Source organism: Labeo rohita, chromosome 23, assembly GCF_022985175.1.
Source record: "Labeo rohita strain BAU-BD-2019 chromosome 23, IGBB_LRoh.1.0, whole genome shotgun sequence".
In the NCBI taxonomy this organism is placed as follows: domain Eukaryota; kingdom Metazoa; phylum Chordata; class Actinopteri; order Cypriniformes; family Cyprinidae; genus Labeo; species Labeo rohita.
This window is the reverse complement of record NC_066891.1, coordinates 14,680,668-14,708,255: the sequence shown is the minus strand read 5'-3', so window position 1 is coordinate 14,708,255 and position 27,588 is coordinate 14,680,668. Positions and strand designations below refer to the sequence as shown.

The following is a 27,588-nucleotide window of genomic DNA, read 5'->3' as shown; positions in this document are numbered from 1 at the left end:
CAAGAATAAGACAACATTTTTCATTCTGAATACCATTACTGTGTTTTGCATAAAGAGATGCGTGTACCCTTTATGGTGATATTGTACATTCCAAGCATTTGTGATTTTTGGAAAGCATGTCAAAATAAATATAAGAGTGGCTGGACAGAATTTTTAGACAGAACTAATATCCACTCCACTTCTGCTGTATCTGGCAGGCCACATGTGTTCCAGCTGAATTATCAAGAGCTGTGGTATTTGTAAAAGTGAATTTCCCGTCTAGGTCTATTTTTAAACCGTCATTCCCAGTGGGTCATCCTGCATTTCAAAAGGATTGTTTTGTCTGAGCACTTGACATGAAAAACGTATGATGTCTTTTTGAGAAGCTAAAAAAATCTTTTTCAGTGCCACCCACAGTTTAAATGGAAGCAAATTCTCTATTTGAAATGCTGTAAGTTTAATTAGTTCCAGTCGTCAAGTTTAATGACTGAGGGGGTTCCACAATTTGTGATCACAGAGACTTTTCACTGTTTGTATAACTTTCCAGACAAACTGTCAGTGTGTATTAGTAATGGGGATTTTTCAATGACTTTCTCTGCTAATTGCATCATTACACTACTAAATAAAGAGAGCTCTAAGAATGAGTCATTGAATAATTTCCTCAACCAGTTCATTTAAATCATTTAGGAACAAAACTGCATCTGAAATCACATACTTTCATACTATACTCAAAAAAGTATGTGAAAAGAATATTATATCAAATAGAACAGTAGCAGAAAAGCACCTGAATGACTTACTACTTAAGGAGATATTCTCAAGTGTGCATGATATGATTGGCACTTTTACTTTAAAGAAGTAGCCTACCTAGCGCCCTATGAAATCCGCTTTATTTTTTCCAGAATTTCATTTTTTCTTTGCCAAATTCATTTTTTTGTTGTTGTTGTTGTTGTTGTTTTAATTTTAATTTAGATTCCATTTTTTCCGTTTTCATTCTCTTTACTTCTTTTTAATGGCCAAATTAAATATTATTAATCAAAACGCATGTCTATTTAATTAAAATCATGAAACTTATACAATTTCACATCAATTTATTAAAAGTAAAACAAACATGACATGTTTAGATCCCCTATTCAATTTTTTATTTTTTCCCCACCATATGTTTTATTGTTACCACATTCTTTGTTTTAGCATGTCTACTTATTTGAATGCATAAAAACAACTTCATTTATTAAAATTGATTTTTAAAATAGCCTTTTGAAATGTTTTATTCCCCTCAGAAGAATTTTCTAGTTATCAAATAAGAGCATGACACCTTAATTTAATTAATCTTTTAATTACTGAAAATTAAACAAACTTCTTGTGTTATGTGATTATTCCTTAAAAATAAGTTTTAATAATTTTAGTAGTAGTAGTAGTAATAGTATGTACATTCTGCTGAACAATAGCAATATATTTCTGACACAATTCCCCAGCTTAAGCCTAGTCCCAGACTAACATGTAAGTCCGAGCTGTTTCAGCTGAAAGAAACTTGCACTGACTGATCTAAGAATATATTAGTGCCTTTGTTTTGTCTCAAGATGGACACCAGTAATGTTTTTTTCTAAGGCATGTTTATAAAAATTACTTAAATGTCCTAATTGAACTATGGCCTAATCCTGGCTTAGTCTAAGCTCTGTCTGTGAAACCAGGCCTACATCTTTAAGTTAAACTGAATTTTTATTTTGACAGGGTGCTGTGAATACCTTTACATTTCTGTATGTATATGATATGATGATAGTTTCTCTCAAAAGAAATGGTAAAGTGTTCATGATGTAACTCTCTAGAGCAGTTCTGGAGAGGTTTACGTACAGCATTTATGTCCTCATTTAATGAGACGACAGACACTGAAATCACCACGAGCATCACGCACGCTTCAGTATGTGTGTAGTAAACAAAACCGCCCGTCTGCCCATTCATTCATACAGAGACGGGCAGAAATGCCAGTGTTTTCTGAATAATTTTTGAGTTTAAGTATAACGACCTACTTTTGATTAATTCATTCAGAGTTTGACAAATCTAGTGACATTGCTAGTTATAAAGTAAATTATGTTTTTATAACTGGATTCTGTGATTACCGCATTGTGGAAATCATAGGGCCCTACAAATTTCAGGCCAGCCCAGCTGTCTTTGAGTCAATGAATTGTTTACTCAGCCAATTTGAACAAAACTACCGATGCATTTGGAAAACACTTTAAAATTAAATTCAGATTTATTCAAATAGCCCATGAACTGATCAACTCTTCCTCTTGACTAGTTTTGGCGTGAAATAAACATGAATGAATATTAGAAGGCATTTTGTTTAAACCGAAGAAGGACAATCAATACCAGAGGTTGCGTTAGACTTTAAAGGGTTGCTCCACCCCAAAATGAAAATTTTGTCATTAATCACTTACCCCCATGTCGTTCCAAACCCGTATGTTTGTTCGTATAATTTTCTGGTTCTTGACAGTGGTATTTACCTGGCAGTCAATGGGACAGTCTTAAGCCTCCCGGTTTTCATCCAAAATATCTTAAATTGTGTTCCAAGACAAACAAAGCTTTTACGGGTTTGGAACGACATGGAGGTTGTGATTAATGACAAAATTTTCATTTTGGGGTGGAGTAACCCTTTAACATTGTCCGTCATTTTGACAGACAGGGTCATAAAAATTCCATCATAATCTATTATTAACCCTCTTTTTTTCATATTTTAATTATAATAATACACTTAATTGCTTTTATTTTTGTTCACATTTTCATTTTTAATTGCGGACCTACAGGATGATATAGGCTTATGCATTTATTTTGAGGAGAACAGATGAACAGACGAAACGGTGTAACCTTTCATGTTCAACACCACACCACACAGTGACAGCGATTTTAATATATTTTCCTTTTTATGAACCAATATCAATTCGTAAATCCCAATCGATTTTTTGGTCTAACGCTATGATGTTTTCAGTTGATGGAATGGAACAGTACATAGCGCGCCTCCCATCCAATAAATCGCAGTAGGCTACGATTTGTGTTACTTTTGATATGATACAATGTCTCAGATTTCAAATTCTGTCCATTTCATTTGGAAATTCAAGCAATAAATACTGTTTTGGCGCTCTTTAATGTGGCGTGATAGATCGTTGTAGCTTCTGGGTACTCGTCTGTGTGTAACGCATAGCAAAAGATTCATTACAGTTTCATTTTTGTTCTAGATCCAGTGCTCTGCTGCTACACTGGAGCGCACTCGTCACCAACTGGACAGGGGTGGGAAGTACAATAGAGCACCCTTAGTGTAATCTGTCAAAGTGATGGACCACCTTCAGATTTTTCCGTCACTGATAAAGTGACCTCTGATCACATTATTCCACATTATTTCACATTATTCTACTATAATCTACTCTGCGGTACTCTGGTTTGTTTGTCAGACAAAAATTGCAGATTCTGCATTATGATTGGTCGGATCGCCTGTCAGTCAAACTCCCTGCAAAGGGTCAGCTGTGTATGAAAGTTACATAATATCATTTTTTACCGAACTATTGTGCAATACCATACTCGATCTTTTTATTCAAATATATTTAATGTATTAATTCAATAAACAACAGCTATTAGACTTTAGAAGTAAAACAAAAACTTGGATGTGGTCAGGAGCAAGCCTTAATAAGCCGTCTTCTCTTCCAAAAGTCAATGTTTCACCTCTGCACGCCAGAGCAGACGAGCAGAGGGAGAAAATAATTCCTGGTTGTGGAAATGGGCAACGGAGATGTGGAATTTGAAACATTTCTGATCCACGTCCAGCCACTGTTTACCCTGCAGTCAGGCTATGACATCAGAGCGAGGACTTTATAAAAGTGCATGTGCACAGAGCCAGGCAGTGAGAAAACAGTAACACAAGTAGAAAATCTCATTGTGGTGGAGGACATACCAGAACATGATGGACAAACTACAGAGAGACAGAAGAAACCTGATGGCGTGGGCATTGCTGTTTTACCTGGGCTCACAGGTGAGAATCACGCACTTTATTTCGAGCATGCATGCATTTTGCCAGTAGAAATGTTTCTGACGTTTGTATGTGCAACAGCTGTTAGATTTGATCTGAGTACTTTTGTAAATTGTCATGCTCAGAGTTTAGAGGGAGAGTTTGTTTTAGTTGTTTTTGTGGGAAGTTTTGTTGTTTAAGAGAACCCATTATTAAACAGGGTTTTTCCAGTATAAACTGAATGTAATGGAGAACTAATGTTTAATTAAAGAGTCTGTACAAATGGAAGATTTTCATCATAAGCTTGTTGGCTCTAACATTAGCTTATAATTGAAAGCATGTTTATGCTTTCAGAGCCTGGGAATACTTGCCGTAAGTGATTCACATGAGGGAAAATATTTTTCCTTTTGCTTTTCCATTTGCATATTACCAATTTCAACCAAAGCTGCATGTTTTAAAAACCAGCAGTGCTAATATTAGAGTCATTTATGACAAATGGGAAACTTGAAAGAAATACATTATATTAAAGTCATGTTTGATTATTAAAGCTGCATTGTTTTCATGCATTGTAAATATTGTATTATTAAGCAGATGTGCAGATTTTACTCAAACTCTGATGCTCTGTTGCATGCATTACATAACACTTTGTTTTGTTTGCTGTCTTAGGTGTGCTGTCAGCAGTGTGGCAGTCCTTGTCAGTGCCAAAGCTCTGTACCAGCTTGCCCAGAAGGCGTTCCTCTTATTCTCGATGGGTGCCAGTGCTGTCAGGTGTGTGCCCGGCAGCAGGGTGAGGCCTGCAGTGAGCTGTTACCGTGTGACAGTCAGCGCAGCCTGCAGTGTGACTACAGTGCCAGCTTCCCTGGAGAGCCAGGAGAGTGTATCAGTAAGTTTCAACCACCAATTACAGAGCATTACCACTGAAAAACACTGTTATAACCACAAGCTCCGCCCATAGCTCTTGACTGACATGACTCACATGGCTGGCATTTGAACTTACTTAAATCATAATTTGGGATGCCATATTGCACATTTAATTTGTCATTTGTGTATCACAGTATCACATTATAGTTGTATTTATGCCAGGTTTGTACGGCATACTGAACAAAATGATATATAATAATATAATATATTAGAAATGTTATTTGTTTTTGTAGTTTATGCTACAGTACCTCAGATGAGGAAATAAAAATTGCATTGGAGTTTTTGATTTATAATTTAAACTGTGAGAATTTCATTATTTTATTATTTGAGAATTTGATTCATCATTTTAATTTTTGACAGGGTTGTACTTGATTGATAATGAGTAATAAATAATAAAGAATAAAAAGTGTATTCAAAATATAATTTCAAAATAGCTGCTCGAATGATAAAAGCTCAATTGCAATTTAATTTCCTTGCGAGTTATATATGATATAATAATGTAAAATATAATATAAATTGTAATTGTTTTATTTGAGGAAATTAATTTAAGCATTTGAGCTATTGGTTTATCATTTAATTGAAGACTTTGAGAATATAATTATTATTTGATTTATTATTTTAATGTTGACAGAGTTGTACTGGACTGATAATGGAAAAAAAAAAAAAAATATATATATATATATATATATATATATGTATATATACCTTACAAATTTTATGCAGTATAATAATATCAAATATATAAATTGTAATTGTTTTATTTGAGGAAATTAAATTGCATTTGTGCTTTTGGTTTATTATTTGAGCAGCTATATTTAATTTAATTTATTCTTTTATAATTTGACAATTTAATTTATATTTTTGACAGGGCTTTACTGGATTGATTATGAAAACGTATTCAAAAAAAAATATAATTTCATAATTTATATAATTTAATTTCCATATAATGCAACAAGAGTTGACTGATAATGAAAATATTCCGAAATAAAAAGTATATTCAAAAATATATTCAAAATATAATTTCAAAATAGCTTCTCAAATGAAAAATCAAAATCTCAAAAGCAATTTTATTTCCTTACAAATTCTATGTAATATAATATTATAAAATATCATATAAATTGTAATTGTTTAATTTGAAGAAATTAAATTGCATTTGAGCTTTTGATATATTATTTGAGCAGCTATTTTAAAAATGTCATTTATTATTTTATAATTTGAGAATTTGATTTATCATTTTGACAGGGCTATACTGGATTGATTATAAAAACATATTCAAAATTCAAAAAAATATGTAAAAAATATTTTAAATATTATTTCAAAATAGCTTCTCAAATGATAAATCAAAATCAAAAGCAATTACATTTCCTCACAAATTATATATAATGCAACAATATATAAATAATTATATATAAATAATAAATATCTTAAATTGTAATTGTTTTATTTGAGGAAATAACATTGCATTTGAGCTTTTGTTTTATTATTTGAGTAGCTATTAATTAATTATTAAATTATTATTAAAATAATTAATTATTTTATAATTTGATTTATGTTTTTTTTTTTTTTTAGTTTTTACAGAGTTGTACAGGACTGATAATGAAAATATGAAGAGTTCAGATGCAAAAGCCTCTAAATCCATCTGAAGTTTTTCTTTAAGCATTTATATAAAAATATATACACACACACACACACACACACACACATATATATATTACAATATACATTTTCAAAATATCTTCAATATGATAAATCAAAATCTCAAATGCGATTTAATTTCCTTACAAATTATATTTAATATAATAATGTAAAATATCATATAAATTGTATTTGTTTTATTTGAGGAAATTAAATTGCATTTGAGCTTTTATATTTTAATTTATTATTTTATTCGAGAATTTTATTATTTTAATTTTAACAGGGTTGTACTGAACTGACAATTAAAAATGAAATTTCAAACACAAATTATATATTATATATATATAATAATATAATATATAAAATATTGTTTTATTTTTTATAATTTATGCTATTTCAAATGAGGTAATTAAATTGCATTTGAGCTTTTGATTTATCATTTGAGCAGCTATGTTGGGAATTTGATTTATAATGTTATTATTTGAGAATTTGATTAATAATTTTAACATTGCTAGGAAACAACTTTCATAAAACCTTTATAAAGATTTATTTCATCTAAATAAATTATTGATACAATTATAGCAGATTTTGACATGAAACATGAAAACCAACAGTTTTAAGTTGATATTCACTTAAAATGATAAAATAAATGAATTCAACTCATTACAAAAAATCCATTAATTTTAAGTTTTACAAAAACTTTTTTTTAAAGTGAGGGAACATAAAATACAAAGCCAAGCTTTAATAAAAACACCAGAACTTTTAAACCTTCTGCAGTTCATATAGTGTCATAAGTGTAATCTTCTGAACCTTTGTTTTTAGGTGAGAAGGAGCTGGGCTGTGAGCATAATGGAGTCTCCTATCAGGAAGGCCAGGTATTTCAGCCCTCTTGTGCTCTTCAGTGTCGTTGTTCTGGTGGAGGGGTGACCTGTGTGCCCCGGTGTAGTGAGGATGTTCTCCTGCCCACCCCAGACTGCCCTCATCCTCGAAAGGTTCAACAACCAGGAAAATGCTGTAAAGAGTGGGTGTGTGAAAATATGGACAACACAGTGCTTCAGGACGCTCACATAGGTACTTCATTAACCATCTTTGTGTCCAGAAAACAAATCAAACTATAAAACTGACTCAAAGGATATTGTTGTTGTTCGTGTAATCGTGTTTCACAAGCTGGAATGAAAACTGTCTCTCTGCTTTAGGGATTTTGCATAAATCTTTTTACATGTTTCTTATTGGAATCCCTATCTGAGAACTCTCAATTACATTCCAGTCTGAGGTTTTCATTGTGGGATTTTGACCATTTGATTGAAAACGTCTTGCCAAAAGCACAAATACTAGCTTTTTCCTGAAGCCAACTTTCCATGATTCATAGCAGGACTCATGTCTGTGTAACTCAACAATTAAACTCCAAAAAGCCAGACAGAGCATGGAACACCAGTCAGGAGGGTGTTCAAAAGCAATGTCACCCATGTTAAATCAGCTGGAATGGTACATTTTGTTCTTAGTGTGTTTACAGTGGAGATGTTAACAGATCCATGTGCATAAAACACTGCCAATAAATGGCTGATTATCATCTCACAGGGATGGAGGTATTCGATATTGCTTCTTTGGGATTTTCAAATTATAACAATGATTGTCAGATGGTAAGAGCTGATTACTAATTTATGCAGCTCTATAAGGTTCAAATTTCCGAAATTCAAATGTCCTGATAATTTACTCGCCCCCATGTCATCCAAGATGTTCATGTCTTTCTTTCTTCAGTTGGAAAGAAAGTTTGTTTGTTTGTTTTTTTGAGAAAAACATTCAGGATTTGTCTCGATATAGTGGACTTTAATTGTGGCCAATGGGTTGAAGGTCCAAATTGCAGTTTCAGTGCAGCTTCAAAGGGCTCTACATGATCCCAGCCAAAGAATAAGGATCTTATCTAGCGAAACAATCTGTCATTTTCTTAAAAAAAATTATATTTATATACAGTGCCACGCAGAAGTATTCATACCTCTTCATTTTTTTTTTAAGTTTTATGTTGCAGCCTTATGTTAAACTGCTTTAAATTACTCGTTTTCCACATCAATCTACACTCCATGCACCATAATGACAAAGCACAATACAAGTTTGTAACAACTTTGCAAATTTGTTAGAAATAAACAACTGAAATGATTATATTGCATAAGTATTCATACCCTGTTCTGGGACAGTAGAAATTTAGCTCAGGAGCATTCGTATTGCTTGTAGATGCTACTACACATCGATTTGGAAAGGCACACACCTCTCAGAAAAGGTCTAACAGCTGAAAATGCATATCAGAGCAAAAACCAAGCCCTGAGGTCAAAATAACTGTAGAGCTCAGAAGCAGGCTTGCGTCAAGGCACGCATCTGGAGAAGAGTTCAGAAAAAAATTCTGCTGCATTGAAGGTTCACAGATGCATGTAGCAGCCATTATTCATAATGGAAGAAGCTTGGAACAACTAGGACTCTTCCTAGAGTTGGCCTCCTGGTCAAACTGAGCAATTGATGAAGAAGAGCCTTGGTTAGACTGGTGACCAAGAAGCTGATGGTCACTCTATTTGAGCTCCATGATCATATATACAGATGCAATAAACTTACAGAAGGACAAACATCACTGCAATACTCCACCAATCCGGTTTTATGGCGGTATGGCCAAACTCAATCCTCTACTCAGTGAAAACACAAGAAAACCCACTGGGAATGTGCAAAAAAGCACCTAAAGGACCCTCAGACTGTGAAAAACAAGATTCCCTGGCCTGATGAACCTCAATTCCAAGCATCATGTTTAAAGAAAACCAAGCACTGCTCATCACCTGAAGAGTACCAACCCAAAAGTAAAATATGCTGGTAGCAGCCTCATACTGTGGGGCTTTTTTTCAACAGCAGGGACTGAGGAACTCGTCAGAGTAGAAGAAAAGCTCAGTGCACCAAAATATTGAGATAGCCTTAATGAAAACCCAGTCTAGAACATTCAGAACCTCAGACTGGGCAGAAGGTTCACCTTCCAACAAGACAGTGACCCTAAGCACACAGCTAGAGTGACTTATAGATAACTCTGTGAATGTCCTTGAGTGGCCCTGCCAGAGCCTGCGCTTGAACCCAATCAAATATTTCTGGAGAAACCTGAAAATGTCTGCCAACCCACCATCCAAGCTGACAGAGCTTGAGAGGTGAAGAGGTGAGGTGAAGAATGGCAGATAATTGCCAAATACAGATGTGCAAAACTTGTCGCATTATACCCAAAAAGACTTGAGGCTGTAAAGGTGCTTTAACTAAGGACTGAGTTAAGGGTATGAATACTTATGAAATGTACTTATTTCAGTGTATTATTTAATCAGTTTGCAAAGTTGTCCCAAATGTGTTTTTTTTCTTTGCCATTACGGTGTATGAAGTGTAAATTGATGTGGGGGAAAAATAGTAATTTAAAGCAGTTTAACATAATGCTGCAACATAAAAAAAAAAAAAAAAGAGAAAAAAAAGTGAAAAACTGTACTTTTTACAAACAATAGCGCGTCTTGCACTAGCTTCGCGATGCACGTGTGTGTCTTCATGCATTACATAATCACGTTGAAAAGGTCATGCTTGGTTAGTTCTTCATCTGTGTACTTTGGTCCCGAAAGGTGGTCTCATTTTCTACTCCAACTTCAAAATCGTCCGACATCGTTTTACGTTTTTTTGTAAAGGGCATTTGACTTTCTTTGCAAGTTCACTTTGTAAACACTGGGTCAGTACTGGCTAATTATGAAACTGTTTTTTTGGGTATGTAATAGTCAATATGTGGCAATTACAAAGTTGTCTGTTTTGTGTAAGTTTAATTAACTGTGTAAGGCTATTTTTGTGATGGCAGCTTCAGGAAGTGACCAGACAATGGCTGCAGACTCTCCACACCAAACCAGACCCGGTTTAAACTGCATAGACCAGAGCACAGAGTGGAGCGCTTGCTCACGCACCTGCGGGCCTGGAATATCCACACGGGTGTCCAATCAAAATCCGGCCTGTCGCCTGGAGATGCAGATGCGCTTGTGTATGATCCGACCCTGTCAGCCAATTTTCCAGAGAAACCCGCGGGTAATTCTCTGTTCTACCATAGGATGCTTTTGCAATTTTGACCAATCAAATCATTTTCTAATCATCCCCACTTCTGTGTTTCAGTGGTCAAGAAGGAAATGTCAACCTAGCTACAGGTCAGCAACCCCAGTGCGGCTTTTCCACCAGGGCTGTTACAGTACACGGTTCTACAGGCCCCGTTATTGCGGCTCATGTACAGACAACCGTTGTTGCACTCCTTACCACACTGGCACAGCAGTGGTCACTTTCCACTGCCCTGGAGGCAGATTGCTCAAACATGCTGTCATGACAATCAACTCCTGCATCTGCCATTACAACTGCCCTTATTCATCTGGACAGGCATATAGAGGAACACCCTTTTGGGGTTAGACATTCCTTCTCTTATAGGCTAACTGACTGACAAAAACCCTCTTCAAGCACTAAAAAACACATAAGCCATTTGAGATTTGACAGCAATGTTTTTTTCAGGACACTGAAGACATAGTTTACCCAAAAATGAAAATTACTCACCCTCAAGTCATCCTAGGTGTATATGACTTTTTTCTTTCAGACGAATACAATCGGAATTACATTTAAAAAATGTCCTGGCTCGTCCAAGCTTTATAATGGCAGTGAAAGGGTGTCCAGATTTTAAAGTCCCATAAAGTGCATCCATCCATCATAAAAAGTACTCCACACAGCTCTGGGGGTTAAAAAGGGCCTTCTGAAGCAAATTGATGTGCTTCTGTAAGAAAAAGATCCATATTTAACACTTTATAAACTGTAATCTTGAGCTTTCGCTGTCGTGCGTGCGTTCATTACGGAGGATGTTGGAGTAGCATAAGCTCTGGTGAGAATATGCTAGTCTCGTGAGAACTAAGCTTCAAAAGTATCGAAATCCTCTGTTATTTTTCTTTCTCAAATTCTCATAGGTCATCCACTGGAATGCCACTCTCGTGAATGTACGACAGTTAGCGGAAGTTAGAGATGATGGTTTATAAGGTTTTAAATATGGATATTTTTCTTACACAAATGCATCAAGTAGCTTCAGGAGGATTTTATTAACCCCCAAGCTGTGTGGAGTACTTTTTATGATGGATGGATTATGGATACACTTTATTGGACTTAAAAATCTCAACACCCATTCACTGCCATTATAAAGCTTGGAGGAGCCAGGACATTTTTAAATATAACTCTGATTGTATTATTCTGAAAGAATAAAGTCATATACATATATGATGGCTTAGGGGTGAGTAAATCATGGTGTAAGTTTCATTTTTGGGAGAACTATCCCTTTAAGATGACAGGTGTAATTAAAATAGTGTATGAGTTTTAAGACCTGCCAGAAATTTCTTTCATTTTCTTTTTTTTAATCTATTGGGTTTACACAGTGGCAGCTGTTTTTACTTTGGAAAAACTTTACACTTGAAAAATATTGAACATTTATATAAGAGTAAATCTGTCTATTTACTCTGTCAGTTTTTTCTATTATTATTGGACAACCATGGCTTGAATTCCAAAGCTATTAGCTCTCAAAAGATGAAAATGATGTAAATCAGATCAAATATTTTCTCCTTTTCAAGAAACAGGATCTAAGCAAAGAAAAACTTCCTGTCTTAGACAGAATTGAAATTTACCTGAAATAACATCGCACATGAATGCAGAAGACAATTATTTTTCCAGATAAATTTGGCATGTTCACTTGTATGTATTTTAGGCTTGTATTTGAAGTCTGACACTAAAAGTACTTTAGTGTTTTCCAATTTCACGCGAAAGGATTTACTGTGTATATATGTAAATACTTGTATATGTCTGTATGTTCTGTATGTTTAATACTACTGTCATTAACCTTTAACATTTGTTTTCATTTGGTTTCATTGCACTGTCATTTGCCACATCACAACCTTTCAGTCAAAAGTTAACAGCATTTGTCATACCTTATGCTAAAATCTCTTCATAAATTCTCAGTCATACATTTTTTGTACTGTGTGCCTGTCTTCTTTTCTTGTGGTGTAGTAGCTTTATTTACTTTTAACATTCACTGATCATAAGGCAGTTATTTTATTATTATTAAATCTGCTACTTCTATTAGCTAAATTTAGCTAAACACAAGCCTTTTATTTTTATCTTTAAAGGGAAGTTCAACAATACCTAAAAACAAATCTAGTAGCTTCATATTGAATTCCCATCACAAATCTCTCATTCTGCAGTGATTCAGAAGTGTAAGGCTGCCCTCTCTTGTTTTTACGAGGAAAGGCAATCAAGAATTAGATGCTCTAATTTGCATTATAGAGTGTGTCCGTTCTGTAAGGAGTTACTGTGTGTACAGGAATGGAATCAATATAGAAATACAATAAAAAAGGATATTCAGTGTAATGATAATGCGTGAGATTTTTTTTTTTTTAATTACATGGACACCGGGTATAACTATATAACGACATAAAGGCTACTTACTATATATAAATAATGGATTATGTAATATAATTACTATATAATTAAATTGTTATAATTAATAATTACTATGTATAAATGCGCAAATAATTACTATATAATTAAATTGTTATAATTAATCATTACTATGTATAAATGCGCATCATTCGTAAATCTTGTTTTCTATGATCTAAATTAGTTCAAGCTCAAAGTTCAGAGTTCCAAGGTTTTTTTGTTTTGTTTTGTTTTGGGTTTTTTTTTACGCATATGTGCTGTGCCCTTTTCAGTCAATGCCTTAGTCATTACGCTCTCACTTCCTGTGGCATACTTACATGCACGAGAATGTCACACATCTCCAACCTGCAACAAGAAAGTCTGATGATCACCTTAATGAACGATGGCGTTGAATTCTACCTGTAATGTCAATTTTAATTTTACGCACAAATTTTTGCCCACAGTCTACGTGACAGTTTTCATTCTTGGAGTTATTGGCAACTGTTTTGGGCTTAAATCTATGTATGATAACTGGAGGAAAATTGGTAATGTGAATATCTTTGTGCTCAACCTTTGCCTGGCGGATATTTTATATATTTTAACCTTGCCTTATTTGGTGGTTTACTACGCTTCCAACAGCAGATGGACTTTTGGAGATACTTTCTGCAAGATTTTAAGACTGTGTTTCTGCATCAACCTCTACGGCAGCATTGGTTTCCTCACATGCATCAGCGTTTACAGGTACCTCGGCATCGTTCACACTTTGAGGGTTAAAGGCAGAATTACAGCGAGACACTCTGTGGTGATAGTCTTGCTGGTGTGGTCTCTAGTTTGTCTTCTGTGTCTGCCTGATATGTTCTATGACAAAACCCGTAGCAATTTAACAGAATGTTATGACACAACTACGGACAAACGCATCAGGGATTACCTGAAGTACAGCATCGGAAGGACGGTTGTTGGATTCGTGATCCCGTTATTAATAATGATATGCTGCTATGGACATGTGGCGTTTGTTCTGGTGACAAAGAAAGACATCGATGTCATCTTGAAGCTGAGGTGTCTCAGGCTGGTTATTATCCTGACCCTGCTCTTCTCTATTTGTTATATTCCTTATCACGTTTTTAGAAATTTAAACCTGGCAACTCGAATCTTCAAATTAGACGGCGTGTGTCTGAAATGGTATCCTAATGTGTACATCGCAAACCAAGTTGGTAATGGATTGGCTTGCATGAATAGTGCTATCAACCCACTGGTTTACCTCTTTAACAGCGACGAATTGCTTATGAAGTGTTTCTTCAAGTGCGGACGAGCCCGCCAATCTGCTGTTGTCTCTCTTGTGGCGGATTCTCCCTCTCCCCAGAAGGAAACTCTCCACAGCATGGTCATGAAATAGAGATGAGTGGAAATTATTTGTTGTGTGATGACTTTTTCTCACCTTGAGGCCATGACTGTTTGTCGAGAGTGAATGAAACGATTCTTATCTCGTTCATTTCGATGGTGGTTGTGGTTAAGGACCCCACTTTTTTCAATATAGGCATACATCTTGTGATATCCGCTTATGCTTAACTGTGTTGTGAAAAGCAGAACTGAGTATGTTCTTATTGTGTTTCAACTTTAAAAGGTCATTTTTATATTATCATAGCAAAATGCGCTGTATTTATGTGGCTTGCAATGCTTAGTTCTACACACTGAATGATTGGAAATACATTTTTGCGTTTTATGTTATATTAAAGTATCTTTATGTAAATTCAGAAGAACTTCTTAAATTTTTGAGTTGGATAATGTACATTCATCAACATTACAGTAATGCTTTAGTTTCTAAGCAACAGAGCACTACTGTTGCTACTAAAACAAACACAAAATTACCTAATGGTTTTATTACAAAAGGCAGTGCAAATGAACAGTGTCCACATTAAGATGACATAACATTAAGATATGACATACACCAAGCAATCTTATATGACTGACATGTGGTAAAGTAGAAGCAAAACTGAAAGAGCTGAAATTTCCTCAAGACTGACTAGATAAATAGATAGATACATAAGCTGAGATGCAAGTTGAAGATATATTAAATACAAAAAATGTGGGTTCTTATCTGCAACAAGACATTTTAACTAAGTATTATATTGAAGTTTAAAGAAGTTTGACCATTCCTTTGTGTGATTTATCAGTTTTGGTATTGTGTTGTGTCACCATTTGATGTCCAACATTAAAACTGCATTCTGAAACAAAATTATCCCCATTACTTTAACATAGATTGTAAATATGTGTTATGATTTGTATATTTGTTTATATGTATATTTTTATGCGTCACCCAGAAAGTTATCTCAGGGCGAAAGTGTCAAGTGCACACAATCAGCAGTCAGTGCACGCTACACCTGCTTGTTTTTACGAAAGCTTCCTGAGACATAATGGAATAAATATAGAAATACAATAAAATAGGATATTCAGTGTAATGATAATGCGTGAGATTTTTTTTTTTAATTACATGGACCCCAGGTATAACTATATAACGACATAAAGGCTACTTACTTTATATAAATAATGAATTATGTAATATAATTACGATATAATTAAATTGTTATAATTAATAATTATTATTATGTATAAATGTGCATCATTTGTAAATGTTGTTTTCTATGATCTAAATTAGTTCAAGCTCAAAGTTCAGAGTTCAAAGTTTTTTGGGGTTTTTTTACGCATATGTGCTGTGCCCTTTTCAGTCAATGCATCAGTCATTACGCTCTCACTTCCTGTGACATACTTTCTTGCACGAGAATGTCACGCATCTCCAACCCGCAACAAGAAAGTCTGATGATCACCTTAATGAACGATGGCGTTGAATTCTACCTGTAATGTCAATTTTAATTTTACGCACATATTTTTGCCCACAGTCTACGTGACAGTTTTGTTTCTTGGAGTTATTGGCAACTGTTTTGGGCTTAAATCTATGTATGATAACTGGAGAAAAATTGGTAATGTCAATATCTTTGTGCTCAACCTTTGCCTGGCGGATATTTTATATATTTTAACCTTGCCCTATTTGGTGGTTTACTACGCTTCCAACAGCAGATGGACTTTTGGAGATACTTTCTGCAAGATTTTAAGACTGTGTTTCTGCATCAACCTCTACGGCAGCATTGGTTTCCTCACATGCATCAGCGTTTACAGGTACCTCGGCATCGTTCACACTTTGAGGGTTAAAGGCAGAATTACAGCGAGGCACTCTGTGGTGATTGTCTTGCTGGTGTGGTTTCTAGTTTTTCTTCTGTGTCTGCCTGATATGTTCTATGACAAAACCCGTAGCAACGCAACAAAATGTTATGACACAACTACGGACGATTACATGAAGGATTACCTGAAGTACAGCATCGGAAGGACGGTTGTTGGATTCGTGATCCCGTTATTAATAATGATATGCTGCTATGGACATGTGGCGTTTGTTCTGGTGACAAAGAAAGACATCGATGTCATCTTGAAGCTGAGATGTCTCAGGCTGGTTATCATCCTGACCCTGCTCTTCTCTATTTGTTATATTCCTTATCACGTTTTTAGAAATTTAAACCTGGCAACTCGAATCTTCAAAACAGGCCACGTGTGTCTGAAATGGTATGCTAATGTGTACATTGCAAACCAAGTTGGTAATGGATTGGCTTGCATGAATAGTGCTATCAACCCACTGGTTTACCTCTTTAACAGCGACGAATTGCTTATGAAGTGTTTCGCCAAGTGCGGACGAGCCCGCCAATCTACTGTTGTCTCTCTTGTGGCGGATTCTCCCTCTCCCCAGAAGGAAACTCTCCACAGCATGGTCATGAAATAGAGATGAGTGGAAATTATTTGTTGTGTGATGACTTTTTCTCACCTTGAGGCCATGACTGTTTGTCCAGAGTGAATGGAACGATTCTTATCTCGTTCAGCTCGATGGTGGTTTTGGTTAAGGGCCCCAATTTTTTCAATATAGGCATACATCTTGTGATATCCGCTTATGCTTAACTGTGTTCTGAAAAGCAGAACTGAGTATGTTCTTATTGTGTTTTAACTTTAAAAGGTCATTTTTATATTATCATAGCAAAATGCGCTGTATTTATGTGGCTTGCAATGCTTAGTTCTACACAATGAATGATTAAAAATACATTTTTGCTTTTTATGTTATATTAAAGTATCTTTATGTAAATTCAGAAGAACTTCATAACAAATTTTTGAGTTGGATAATGTACATTCATCAACATTACAGTAATGCTCTAGTTTCTAAGCAACAGAGCACTACTGTTGCTACTGAAAAACACAAAATTACCTAATGGTTTTATTACAATTGGCAGTGCAAGTGAACAGTGTCCACATTAAGATGACATAATATTAAGATATGACATACACCAAGCAATCTTATATGACTGACATGTGGTAAAGTAGAAGCAAAACTGAAAGAGCTGAAATTTTCTCAAGACTGACTAGATAAATAGATAGATGATAGATAGATGCAAGCTGAAGATATATTAAATACAAAAAATGTGGGTTCTTATCTGCAACAAGACATTTTATCTAAGTATTATATTGAAGTTTAAAGAATTTTGACTATTCCTTTGTGTGATTTATCAATTTTGTTATTGTGTTGTGTCACCACTTGATGTCCAACATTAAAACTGCATTCTGAAACAAAATTATCCCCATTACTTTAACATAGATTGTAAATATGTGTTATGATTTGTATATTTGTTTATATGTATATTTTTATGTGTCACTCAGAAAGTTATCTCAGGGCGAAAGTGTCAAGTGCACACTATCAGCAGTGAGTGCACGCTACACCTGCTTGTTTTTATGAAAGCTTCCTGAGACATAATTGTGGTTTTTGTGAACAGCAAACATGCAAACCACAAGATGACAATCCTTGATCTTTCTACAAGCAAAAATAAACAAATAAAAACGTCAAAGCAAACTTTAATCCTTTAAAAGAAACAAAAAAAAAAAAAAAAACCAAAGAAATATATTTTGTGCACATATTTTTGCCCACAGTCTATGTGACAGTTTTCATTCTTGGAGTTATTGGCAGCTGTTTTGGGCTTAAATCTATGTATCATAACTGGAGAAAAGTTGGTAATGTCAATATCTTTGTGCTCAACCTTTGCCTGGCGGATATTTTATATATTTTAACCTTGCCCTATTTGGTGGTTTACTACGCTTCCAACAGCACATGGACATTTGGAGATGCTTTCTGCAAGATTTTAAGACTGTGTTTCTGCATCAACCTCTACGGCAGCATTGGTTTCCTCACATGCATCAGCGTTTACCGGTATCTCTGCATCGTTCACACTTTGAGGGTTAAAGGCAGAATTACAGCGAGACACTCTGTGGTGATTATCTTGCTGGTGTGGTCTCTAGTTTGTCTTCTGTGTCTGCCTGATATGCTCCATGACAAAACCCGTAGCAACGTAAGAATTTTGACTATTTGTTTGTGTGATTTATCAATTTTGGTATTGTGTTGTGTCACCACTTGCAACATTAAAACTGCATTCTGAAACAAAATTATCCCCATTACTTTAACGTAGATTGTAAATATGTGTTATGTTTTGTATATTAGTTTATATATATATTTTTATGTGTCACGCAGAAAGTTATCTCAGGGCGGAAGTGTCAAGTGCACACTATCAGCAGTGAGTGCACGCTACACCTGCTTGTTTTTACGAAAGCTTCCTGAGACATAATTGAGGTTTTTGTAAACAGCAAACATGCAAACCACAAGATGACGATCCTTGATCTTTCTACAAGCAAAAATAAACCCATAGCAAGATTTTAAGACTGTGTTTCTGCATCACCCTCTACGGCAGCATTGGTTTCCTCACATGCATCAGCGTTTACAGGTACCTCGGCGTCGTTCACACTTTGAGGGTTAAAGGCAGAATTACAGCAAGACACTCTGTGGTGATAGTCTTGCTGGTGTGGTCTCTAGTTTTTCTTCTGTGTCTGCCTGATATGTTCCATGACAAAACCCTTTGCAATGTAACAGCATGTTATGACACAACTACGAACAAATGCATCAGGGAATACCTGAAGTACAGCATCGGAAGGACGGTTGTTGGATTTGTGATCCCGTTGTTAATAATGATATGCTGCTACGGACATGTGGCGTTTGTTCTGGTGACAAAGAAAGACATCGATGTCATCTTGAAGCTGAGGTGTCTCAGGCTGGTTATCATCCTGACCCTGCTCTTCTCTGTTTGTTATATTCCTTATCACGTTTTTTGGAAATTTAAACCTGGCAACTTGAATCTTCAAAATAGGCCACGTGTGTCTGAAATGGTATTCTAATGTGTACATCGCAAACCAAGTTGGTAATGGATTGGCATGCATGAATAGTGCTATCAACCCACTGGTTTACCTCTTTAACAGCGACGAATTGCTTATGAAGTGCGGATGAGCCCGCCAATCTGATGATAGATAGATGCAAGTTGAGGATATATTAAATACAAAAAAATGTGTGTTCTTATCTGCAACAAGTATTATATTAAAGTTTAAAGAAAAAGTTTAAAGAATTCTGACTATTCCTATGTGTGATTTATCAATTTTGGTATTGTGTTGTGTCACCACTTGCAACATTAAAACTGCATTCTGAAACAAAATTATCCCCATTACTTTAACGTAGATTGTAAATATGTGTTATGTTTTGTATATTTGTTTATATATATATTTTTATGTGTCACCCAGAAAGTTATCTCAGGGCGGAAGTGTCAAGTGCACACTATCAGCAGTGAGTGCACACTACACCTGCTTGTTTTTATGAAAGCTTCCTGAGACATAATTGTGGTTTTTGTGAACAGAAAACATGCAAACCTCAAGATGACGACCCTTGATCTTTCTACAAGCAAAAAAAAAAAACACATAAAAACATCAAAGTAAACTTCAATCCTTAAAGAAAAACAAGTACACAGGTATGCCTTAGGCTGGCCACAATAAAAGGCCACTCTAAAATGTGCAGTTTTACTGTAGTCAAGTAAAGTCAAGTCGAACTTTATTGTCATTCTGCTACATGTGTGGACATACAGTGGAACGAAATGTCGTGTCTCGCAGGACCACGGCGCTACATAAATAAACATAAATATGAACATACATACACTAGACGTAGAAACATTTTTTTAAACCTATACATGTAACTATACATATACTATAAATAATTGACTATACATACACATAACCTAAGACAGACTATACAAATACTTTACATAATAACTGTACATGATAATGTGCAGAAGAGGTGTTTAAAGGTTAAGAAGCAAATAGTGCAATATGATTTGTGGTGCATTGACAAGTGAACGTTTGTTTAGTCCTTATTAGGTCCTTGTAACATGAACTGTTAATAAGAAAGTGTCTGGTGCATACAGAGAGAAAAGAGTGTTTCTACAGGTGGTTTGTCCAGCCCACTCACCTGTATGTAGCACACTCAGAGGTGTACAATGTTTTCTGTGTAACATATAGTGTTTATAGGAAAGTGTCTGGTGCATATAGAGATGAAGAATGCGGTGGTTTGTCCAGCCCACTCACCTGTGTGTAGCACACTCATCATTGCACCGTGTTTTGAGTTTCTCAACAGTTTACATTGTAGATAAGGTTTCAGAGGTGGGTGAGGTGGTTGGAATTAAGGGCTCTCACAGCCTGGGGGAAAAAGCTGTTGAGCAGTCTTGCAGAGCGGGCTCTGATGCTCCTGTAGCGTCTTCCTGATGGCAGGAGCTGGAAGAGATAATGGGAGGGATGGATGTGGTCCTTCACGATACTGGTGGCTTTACCGGAGCATCGTGCAAGGAAAATGTTCACACTGTGTGCACAATTATTAGGCAAGTGAGTATTTTGACCATATCATAATTTTATCCATAATTTCCAACTCCAAGCTGTATAAACTTGAATGCTTATTGGATTTAATGCATATTAGGTGATGTGTATTTGTGTAATGAGGGAGAGAGGGTGTGGCCTAAGGAGATCAACACCCTATATCAAGGTGTACATAATTATTAGGCAGATTCTTCTCCTCAGGAAAAATGGGCCAAAAAAGAGATTTAACTGACTCTGAAAAGTCAAAAATTGTAAAAACTCTTCCACAGGGATGCAGCACTCTTGAAATATCTAAGATATTGGGGCGTGATCACAGAACCATCAAATGTTTTGTAGCAAATAGTCAACAGGGTCGCAAGAAATGTGTCGAGAAGAAAAGACGCAAATTAACCGCCAAAGATTTGAGAAGAATCAAACATGAAGCTACCAAGAACCCATTATCCTCCAGTGCTGCCATATTCCACAACTGCAACCTACCTGGAGTGTCAAGAAGTACGAGGTGTTCAGTTCTCAGAGACATGGCCAAGGTAAGAAAGGCTGAAACCCGACCACCTTTGAACAAGACACATAAGTTGAAACGTCAAGAATGGGCCAAGAAATATCTGAAGACAGATTTTTCAAAGGTTTTGTGGACTGATGAGATGAGAGTGACTCTTGATGGACCAGATGGATGGGCCCGTGGTTGGATCAGTAACGGACACAGAGCTCCGCTTCGACTCAGACGCCAGCAAGGTGGAGGTGGGGTACTGGTATGGGCAGGTATTATTAAAGATGAGCTAGTTGGACCTTTTCGGGTTGAAAATGGACTCAAAATCAACTCTCAGACCTACTGCCAATTTTTAAGCAGTGGTACAGGAAAAAGTCTGCATCTTTCAAGAAGACTTTGATTTTTATGCAAGACAACGCTCCATCACATGCATCAAAGTACTCCACTGCGTGGCTGGCCAGTAAAGGCCTTAAAGATGAAAAACTAATGACATGGCCCCCTTCTTCACCTGACTTAAACCCTATTGAGAACTTTTGGGCCCTTCTTAAGCAGGAAATTTACAGTGAAGGTAAACAGTACACCTCTCTGAACAGTGTCTGGGAGGCTGTGGTTGCGGCGGCACAAAAAGTTGATTCTGAGCAGATCAAGAAACTGACTGACTCTGTGAATGGAAGGCTTGTGACCGTTATCGAAAAGAAGGGTGGTTATATTGGTCACTGAGGTTTTCTTTTTGAAATTTCAGAAATGTTTATTTGTAAATGTTGAGTTTGTTTATTATTCTCACTTTAACAGGTGAAAATAAACAAGTGAGATGGGAAAATCTTTGTCATTTAGTTGCATAATAATTCTGCACACTAATAGTTGCCTAATACTGGTGTACATTTAGATATTCTCTTAAGAAAACCAAAACTTCACTTTTACTACTTAAATGTTCAGGTTTGAGGGTTTGTTAACATTTTGGATTGACCAAGAGCACTGTAATTGTACAATAACAAAATTTATCCTCAAAAATACAACTTGCCTAATAATTGTGCACACAGTGTAGACAGTGATGCAGCTGGTCAGCACACTCTCAATGGCTCCCCTGTAGAATGTGGCGAGGATGAGTGGAGGGAGACTTGCCCTTTTCAGCCGGTGGAGAAAGTGTAGGCGCTGTTGTGCCTTCTTGGAGAGTGACATGGTGTTGGTGGTCCAGGTGAGATCCTCTGTGATGTGCACCCCCAGGAATTTAGTGCTGCTGACTCTTTCCACAGCCAAGCTGTCAATGGTCAGTGGGGGGTGGTCAACAGAGTTCCTCCTGAAGTCCATCACAACCTCCTTAGTCTTACTCACATTGAGGAACAGGTTGTTTGCACCACACCATTCAACCAGTTGCGCCACTTCCTCTCTGTAGGGTGTTTCATGCTGATGAGTCCTACCACCATTGTGTCATCAGCAAACTTGATGATGTGGTTGGAGCTGAACTTGGCAGTGCAGTCGTGGGTCAGCAGCGTAAAGAGCAGTGGGCTGAGCACACAGCCCTGTGGGGCACCTGTGCTCAGTGTGGTAGTGCTGGAGGTGTTGCAGCCGACACGGACTGACTGAGATCTTCCAGTTAAAAAGTCCAAGATCCAATTGCAGAGGGAGGTGTTTAGGCCCAGAAGGTTTAGTTTGTTGATGAGCTGTTGTGGGATTATTGTATTGAATGCTGAGCTGAAGTCAATGAACAGCATTCTAACATAGAGTCTTGAAGTGAGTAAGAGCCAGGTGTAGGGTGGAGGAAATGGCATTGTCCATGGAGCGGTTTGGATGGTATGCAAACTGGAGCAGATCGAGTGTGTTGGGGAGGCTGGTTTTGATATTGTGCATAACTAACCCCTCAAAGCACTTCATCATGACTGGAGTCAGTGCTATGGGACGGTCATTCAGACAGGACACAGGGGACTTCTTTGGTACTGGAACTATGGAGGTGGATTTGAGACACGTGGGGATCACTGCTTGGCTCAGCAAGGTGTTGAAGATATCTGTTAGGACATTTTTTGTGCATACAAGCATTTTGCTTGCTTGATGACATGGGACAGACTGGCTTTTGTTGTTTTTGCTTTTTGTCTCCTGATCTGAATATATTATCTCTGGTCTTTAGCAGCCCACGAACCTCTGCTGTCATCCACGGCTTCTGGTTTGCACGTGTGGTGATGGTCTTGGTGACTGTCACATCATCAATGCACTTTTTGATGTAAGCAGTCACAGTTTCAGTGTACTTGTGCCAGTCTGTGTACTGAAAGCAGTCCTGTAGTGTTGAGGTGGCATCATCTGGCCATACTGTAATCTGTTTTTGAACCGGTTTGGTAATTTTGAGTAGTGGTCTGAATGCTGGGATTAACATAACAGAGATGTGGTCCAAGTAACCGAGGTAGGGGCGGGGTTCAGCTTTGTAAGCATTTTTTTCTGTTGTGTAAACCAAGTCCAGAGTGTTGTTTCCCCTTGTTGCAAAGTTCACACGTTGGTAGAACTTTGCCAAAACTGACTTTAAGTTTGTGTGGTTGAAGTCACAGGCAAGTCGCAGGTTGTTCGCTGATGACGCTGTACAGCTCGCGTCCTTAGCGTTTGTACAAGGCGGAATGTAAACCGTGACAATAACAATGGCAGTGAACTCCAGCGGCAGATAGAACGGCCGACACTTCACAAACATAAACTCCACCAGCGATGGACAGTTTTTTGTCACTACCACAGCATTGTTACACCATCCCTACTGTACTGGGGGGTCCGGGAGGGGTCCGAAAACCAGTCAGTATCTGGTGTGACCACCATTTGCCTCACACAGTGCAACACATCTCCTTCGCATAGAGTTAATCAGGTTCTTGATTGTGGCCTGTTATCATGCTGCAACATGAGGTGATGGTCATGGATGAATGGCACAACAGTGGGCCTCAGAATCTTGCCACTGTATCTCTGTGCATTCAAAATTCCATCAATAAAAAGTGTTCGTTGTCCATAACATACGCCTGCCCATACCATAAACCCACCGCCACCATGGGCCACTCAATCCATAACGTTGACATTAGCAAACCGCTCACCCACACGAGGCCATACATGCTGTCTTCCATCTGCACTGTACAGTGAAAACCGGGATTCATCCGTAAAGAGAACACCTCTCCAAAGTGTCAGACACCATTGAATGTGAGCATTTGCCTACTTGAGTCGGTTACGACGACGAACTACAGTCAGGTCGAGACCCCGATGAGGATGACAAGCATGCAGATGAGCTGGTGTGGTTACACGTGGTCTGCAGTTGTGAGGCTGGTTGGATGTTGATGCAAAATTGAATCCATGTCAGACGGGTGGGTTAGAGAAGTTACAAATTTATTCAAAAGGTTTCAGAAATGCAAATGAGTAACAGAATTAATCATAACTTAAAAATCAGAAAGTAAAATTAAGTTCAATAAAAATGTTCAATCCAGTCATTTCACAAATAAATTGAATATATGAAAAGATATGAAAAGTTCAGTGATGACTATGTCTTGTGATGTCTGAAGAACAGAACAATCATATCCTGTGGTTCCCTCTCTGTTGTTCACTCTGACGTTGTGTTGAGTGACGACACAAGATGTTGCACTTGAGAGCCCAAACACCTCTGAAAACATTGAGAAAAGGCCAATGAAATTAGGTGTGCAGATTTTGCATAGCTGGCCACGCCCCGGACATCTGGGTATAAATAGGGCAGCACGGGATCTGCTTACTTGTTCTGTTTTTCGGAGCCGAATGCAGTGTCTTTGTGTGAGAAAGGGCATCATTCACCTCTTCAACGTTGGATCTTGTGAGAGTCCCCTGGTTGCTTCGTCGGCGATCAACAAGAGAGAACAAAAGATCAACAAGATTCTCCTCTAAAAATCAAATTTTCTCTAAAAGAGCTACACGGTATGGATTGTGTGTTTACATAATGCCTTTCTGTCTGTGTCCTCCTGGTTGCGGTTTCTACCTTTTCTTTAATGATCGGCATGATAGCTGTGTTGACTGTTTGGGCCATGAACATGCTGACGCAGCGCTCACTAAGGGTAATTGTCAGGCTTGCGAGGAAATGCCCTTGAGTACACTCGGCTTGAGAGCCGCGTTCTTTGTTAAGAGGCCGCGGCTCACTCCAACTGCTTCCCGTTCCGGTCCTTCTACTTCCGGGTAGGAGGCCACAGTGATGTGCGTTGGAGAAGAGGGAGGGGAAATGAGTGACGTTACGCAGGGTACCACCCCACAAACCGCTCACCCTGTGTGCTCACCAGTCGAGCTTCCGGATGATTTTGAAAGTTCGTGTCAGTACAGACTGGATCTTTTATTCGGAGCTCCTGCTGAGGAGGAGGGGAATTCTGCAGCATCGTAGGGAGGGCGTGAGGCATCTGAAGCTGACGCCTCTTCTGAATTCGCCTCATTGGCGGCTGAGTTTTAGTCGGTGGCAGACGCTGAAAAGACCGACGCACTTCAACGGGCAGCCAAGGAGATCAGGCTTGAGTGGGTTGCCCCGCCCCGCCCCGCCCTGAGCCTTCGAGGCTGGATGATTGGTTTCTAGGTAACAACCGTGATTCCAGGCCACGCTCGTTCCCAGTACCATTTTTTCCCGAAGTGCATGAGGAGTTAACGAAATTGTGGAAGGCCCGAACACGATATACTAACTCCTCCTCCCTTACCACCCTCGAGAGAACGGTTGCGATGCATCTTTGCCCACAAAACGCCGCCCAAGGGGCCGCCCGAGGCTCCCGTCCAGGGCTTGTAAGTTCTCTTTGGCTCTCGTAGTGAAGGCTTACACGGCTTCTGAACAAGCTGCGTCCGTCCTGACCGACTATGCTCTCCGAGCTACGAAGGTCACAGCGCAGGCGCTGGGGAGGACGATGTCCTGTAAAGAAGCAAACGGAGGCCATCAAATACATCCTGCCTCGACATGCAGCGAGTGAGGCAGCAGCCTCAACCTGCTCCACGTCGAGGGAGGCCCCCTGCAAGAGCAGCTCAGGCCCCGCAGCAAACTGGTCCTGCAGCCAAACCCAGAAGTTTAGCTCTCACAGCAAGGTGGGACCGCCAGCCTGTCCACAAGCCACAAGGAACCCTCGTCAGGCTTCAAAGCATTTCTGAGAAGGGCAGCCCAGAGAGGAGACCTGCCTAGATCCACAATCGACGAGGGGACGAGTGTTGGATTCGGCTCCATTACGGCTGTCTGCCATCCAGCAGACGGCCACCACATGGTCAATAAAAGAGCAATTTCCTCCTTCTCTGGGCGATATTCACAGCGTTTCAGACCCTCCATGCGATGGCTGGACGCTGTTTCCTCCAAACAGAACATGTGCTGGTACACCCCTTATATTCCCTCATGTTCTGAAACAGCGAGTTCGTTCAAACGATCTCCCCCACCAGGCAGATCCTCTCATTGGCTTCCTCCAGATGAACTCGCCGGGCAAAACAGCCAGTGGTCCTTGGGGCTTCTTACCTCCAGCCACAGACTGTTCTGCCAGCCACAGTGCCCCCACTTCAGGTACGTCAGGTGTAACTCCTTTAAGACCCCTAGCGGAGAGTTTTTTTAGATTGGCTGAACCTCCCCAATCCCTCTCACTGGCTTCTCAATACCATTCGACTCGGCTATGCGATCTGATCCTTCCAAGACACAGGCCGTTCCTGTGGTTTGCCTTCGAAGGATGGGCTTATCAGTACAAGGTTCTTCCCTTCTGCCTCTCCCTGTCGCCCCATGTCTTTACGAAGGTTGCGGAGTCTGCCCTTGCCCCCCTCTGGGAAGCCCCTCTCGATGACTGGCTGATTCTAGCTCACTTGTGAGATTTGGTTTGCACCCACAGGGATGTGGTTCTCAACCACCTGGCTCGTTTGGGTCTTCGGGTCAACTGGGAAAAGAGCAAACTCTCCCCTGTGCAGAGTATCTCTTTTCTCGGTGTGGAACTGGACTCGGTCAATATGACTGCAAGTCTTTCCCAAGAGCGTGCACAGTCAGTGCTAAACTGCGTGAGAGCACTCAGATTCAGAACATCAGTCCCCCTGAAACACTTTCAGAGGCTCCTGGGGCACATGGCATCCTCAATCGCAGTCATGCCGCTGGGCCTGATGCACATGAGACTGCTACAGCACTGGCTTCATATCCGAGTCCCGAGATGGGAATGGTGCCGAGGCATGTACCGTGTGAACATCACACCGTTGTGTCGCAAAATCTTCAGCCTTTGGGAAGACATTTCGTTCCCTGGTCAGGAGTACCCTTGGAAAAAGTGTCCAGACGCATCATTGTCACAACAGATGCTTCCAAGACAGGCTGGGGTGC

General features: G+C 38.3%; 4 protein-coding genes and 1 pseudogene across 4 annotated transcripts in view; all 5 read left to right on the top strand.

The window, feature by feature from the left end:
* Positions 1-3,714: 3,714 nt before the first annotated feature.
* On the top strand, positions 3,715-12,932 carry ccn5 (cellular communication network factor 5). Its single transcript, XM_051097282.1, has 5 exons — positions 3,715-3,994; positions 4,637-4,853; positions 7,349-7,597; positions 10,377-10,597; positions 10,682-12,932. The coding sequence occupies exons 1-5, from the start codon at positions 3,923-3,925 to the stop codon at positions 10,964-10,966; spliced, it is 1,044 nt and encodes a 347-aa protein (XP_050953239.1). The 5' UTR covers positions 3,715-3,922; the 3' UTR covers positions 10,967-12,932.
* Positions 12,933-13,335: 403 nt separating this feature from the next.
* LOC127155195 (P2Y purinoceptor 1-like) lies at positions 13,336-15,459 on the top strand. Its single transcript, XM_051097285.1, has one exon. The coding sequence runs from the start codon at positions 13,404-13,406 to the stop codon at positions 14,391-14,393; it is 990 nt and encodes a 329-aa protein (XP_050953242.1). The 5' UTR covers positions 13,336-13,403; the 3' UTR covers positions 14,394-15,459.
* A 226-nt stretch (positions 15,460-15,685) lies between these two features.
* Positions 15,686-17,934, top strand: LOC127155194 (P2Y purinoceptor 1-like). Its single transcript, XM_051097284.1, has one exon. The coding sequence runs from the start codon at positions 15,834-15,836 to the stop codon at positions 16,821-16,823; it is 990 nt and encodes a 329-aa protein (XP_050953241.1). The 5' UTR covers positions 15,686-15,833; the 3' UTR covers positions 16,824-17,934.
* On the top strand, positions 17,914-19,663 carry LOC127154925 (P2Y purinoceptor 1-like; annotated as a pseudogene).
* Positions 19,664-26,501: 6,838 nt separating this feature from the next.
* pfkfb1 (6-phosphofructo-2-kinase/fructose-2,6-biphosphatase 1) overlaps positions 26,502-27,588 on the top strand; it is a 38,566-nt gene continuing 37,479 nt past the window's right edge. The window contains 1 exon segment of the mRNA XM_051097254.1: positions 26,502-26,799. Coding sequence (XP_050953211.1) covers positions 26,709-26,799 — 91 coding nt within the window. The 5' untranslated portion in view covers positions 26,502-26,708.

Excerpts from the sequence above, each read along its gene's own strand:
- ccn5 (XM_051097282.1), top strand. The coding sequence starts at position 3,923 with ATGATGGACAAACTACAGAGAGACAGAAGAAACCTGATGGCGTGGGCA. Across the intron at positions 3,995-4,636 it reads TGTTTTACCTGGGCTCACAG|GTGTGCTGTCAGCAGTGTGG; the intron begins GTGAGAATCACG and ends TTGCTGTCTTAG. Across the intron at positions 4,854-7,348 it reads AGAGCCAGGAGAGTGTATCA|GTGAGAAGGAGCTGGGCTGT; the intron begins GTAAGTTTCAAC and ends CTTTGTTTTTAG.
- LOC127155195 (XM_051097285.1), top strand. The coding sequence starts at position 13,404 with ATGGCGTTGAATTCTACCTGTAATGTCAATTTTAATTTTACGCACAAA.
- LOC127155194 (XM_051097284.1), top strand. The coding sequence starts at position 15,834 with ATGGCGTTGAATTCTACCTGTAATGTCAATTTTAATTTTACGCACATA.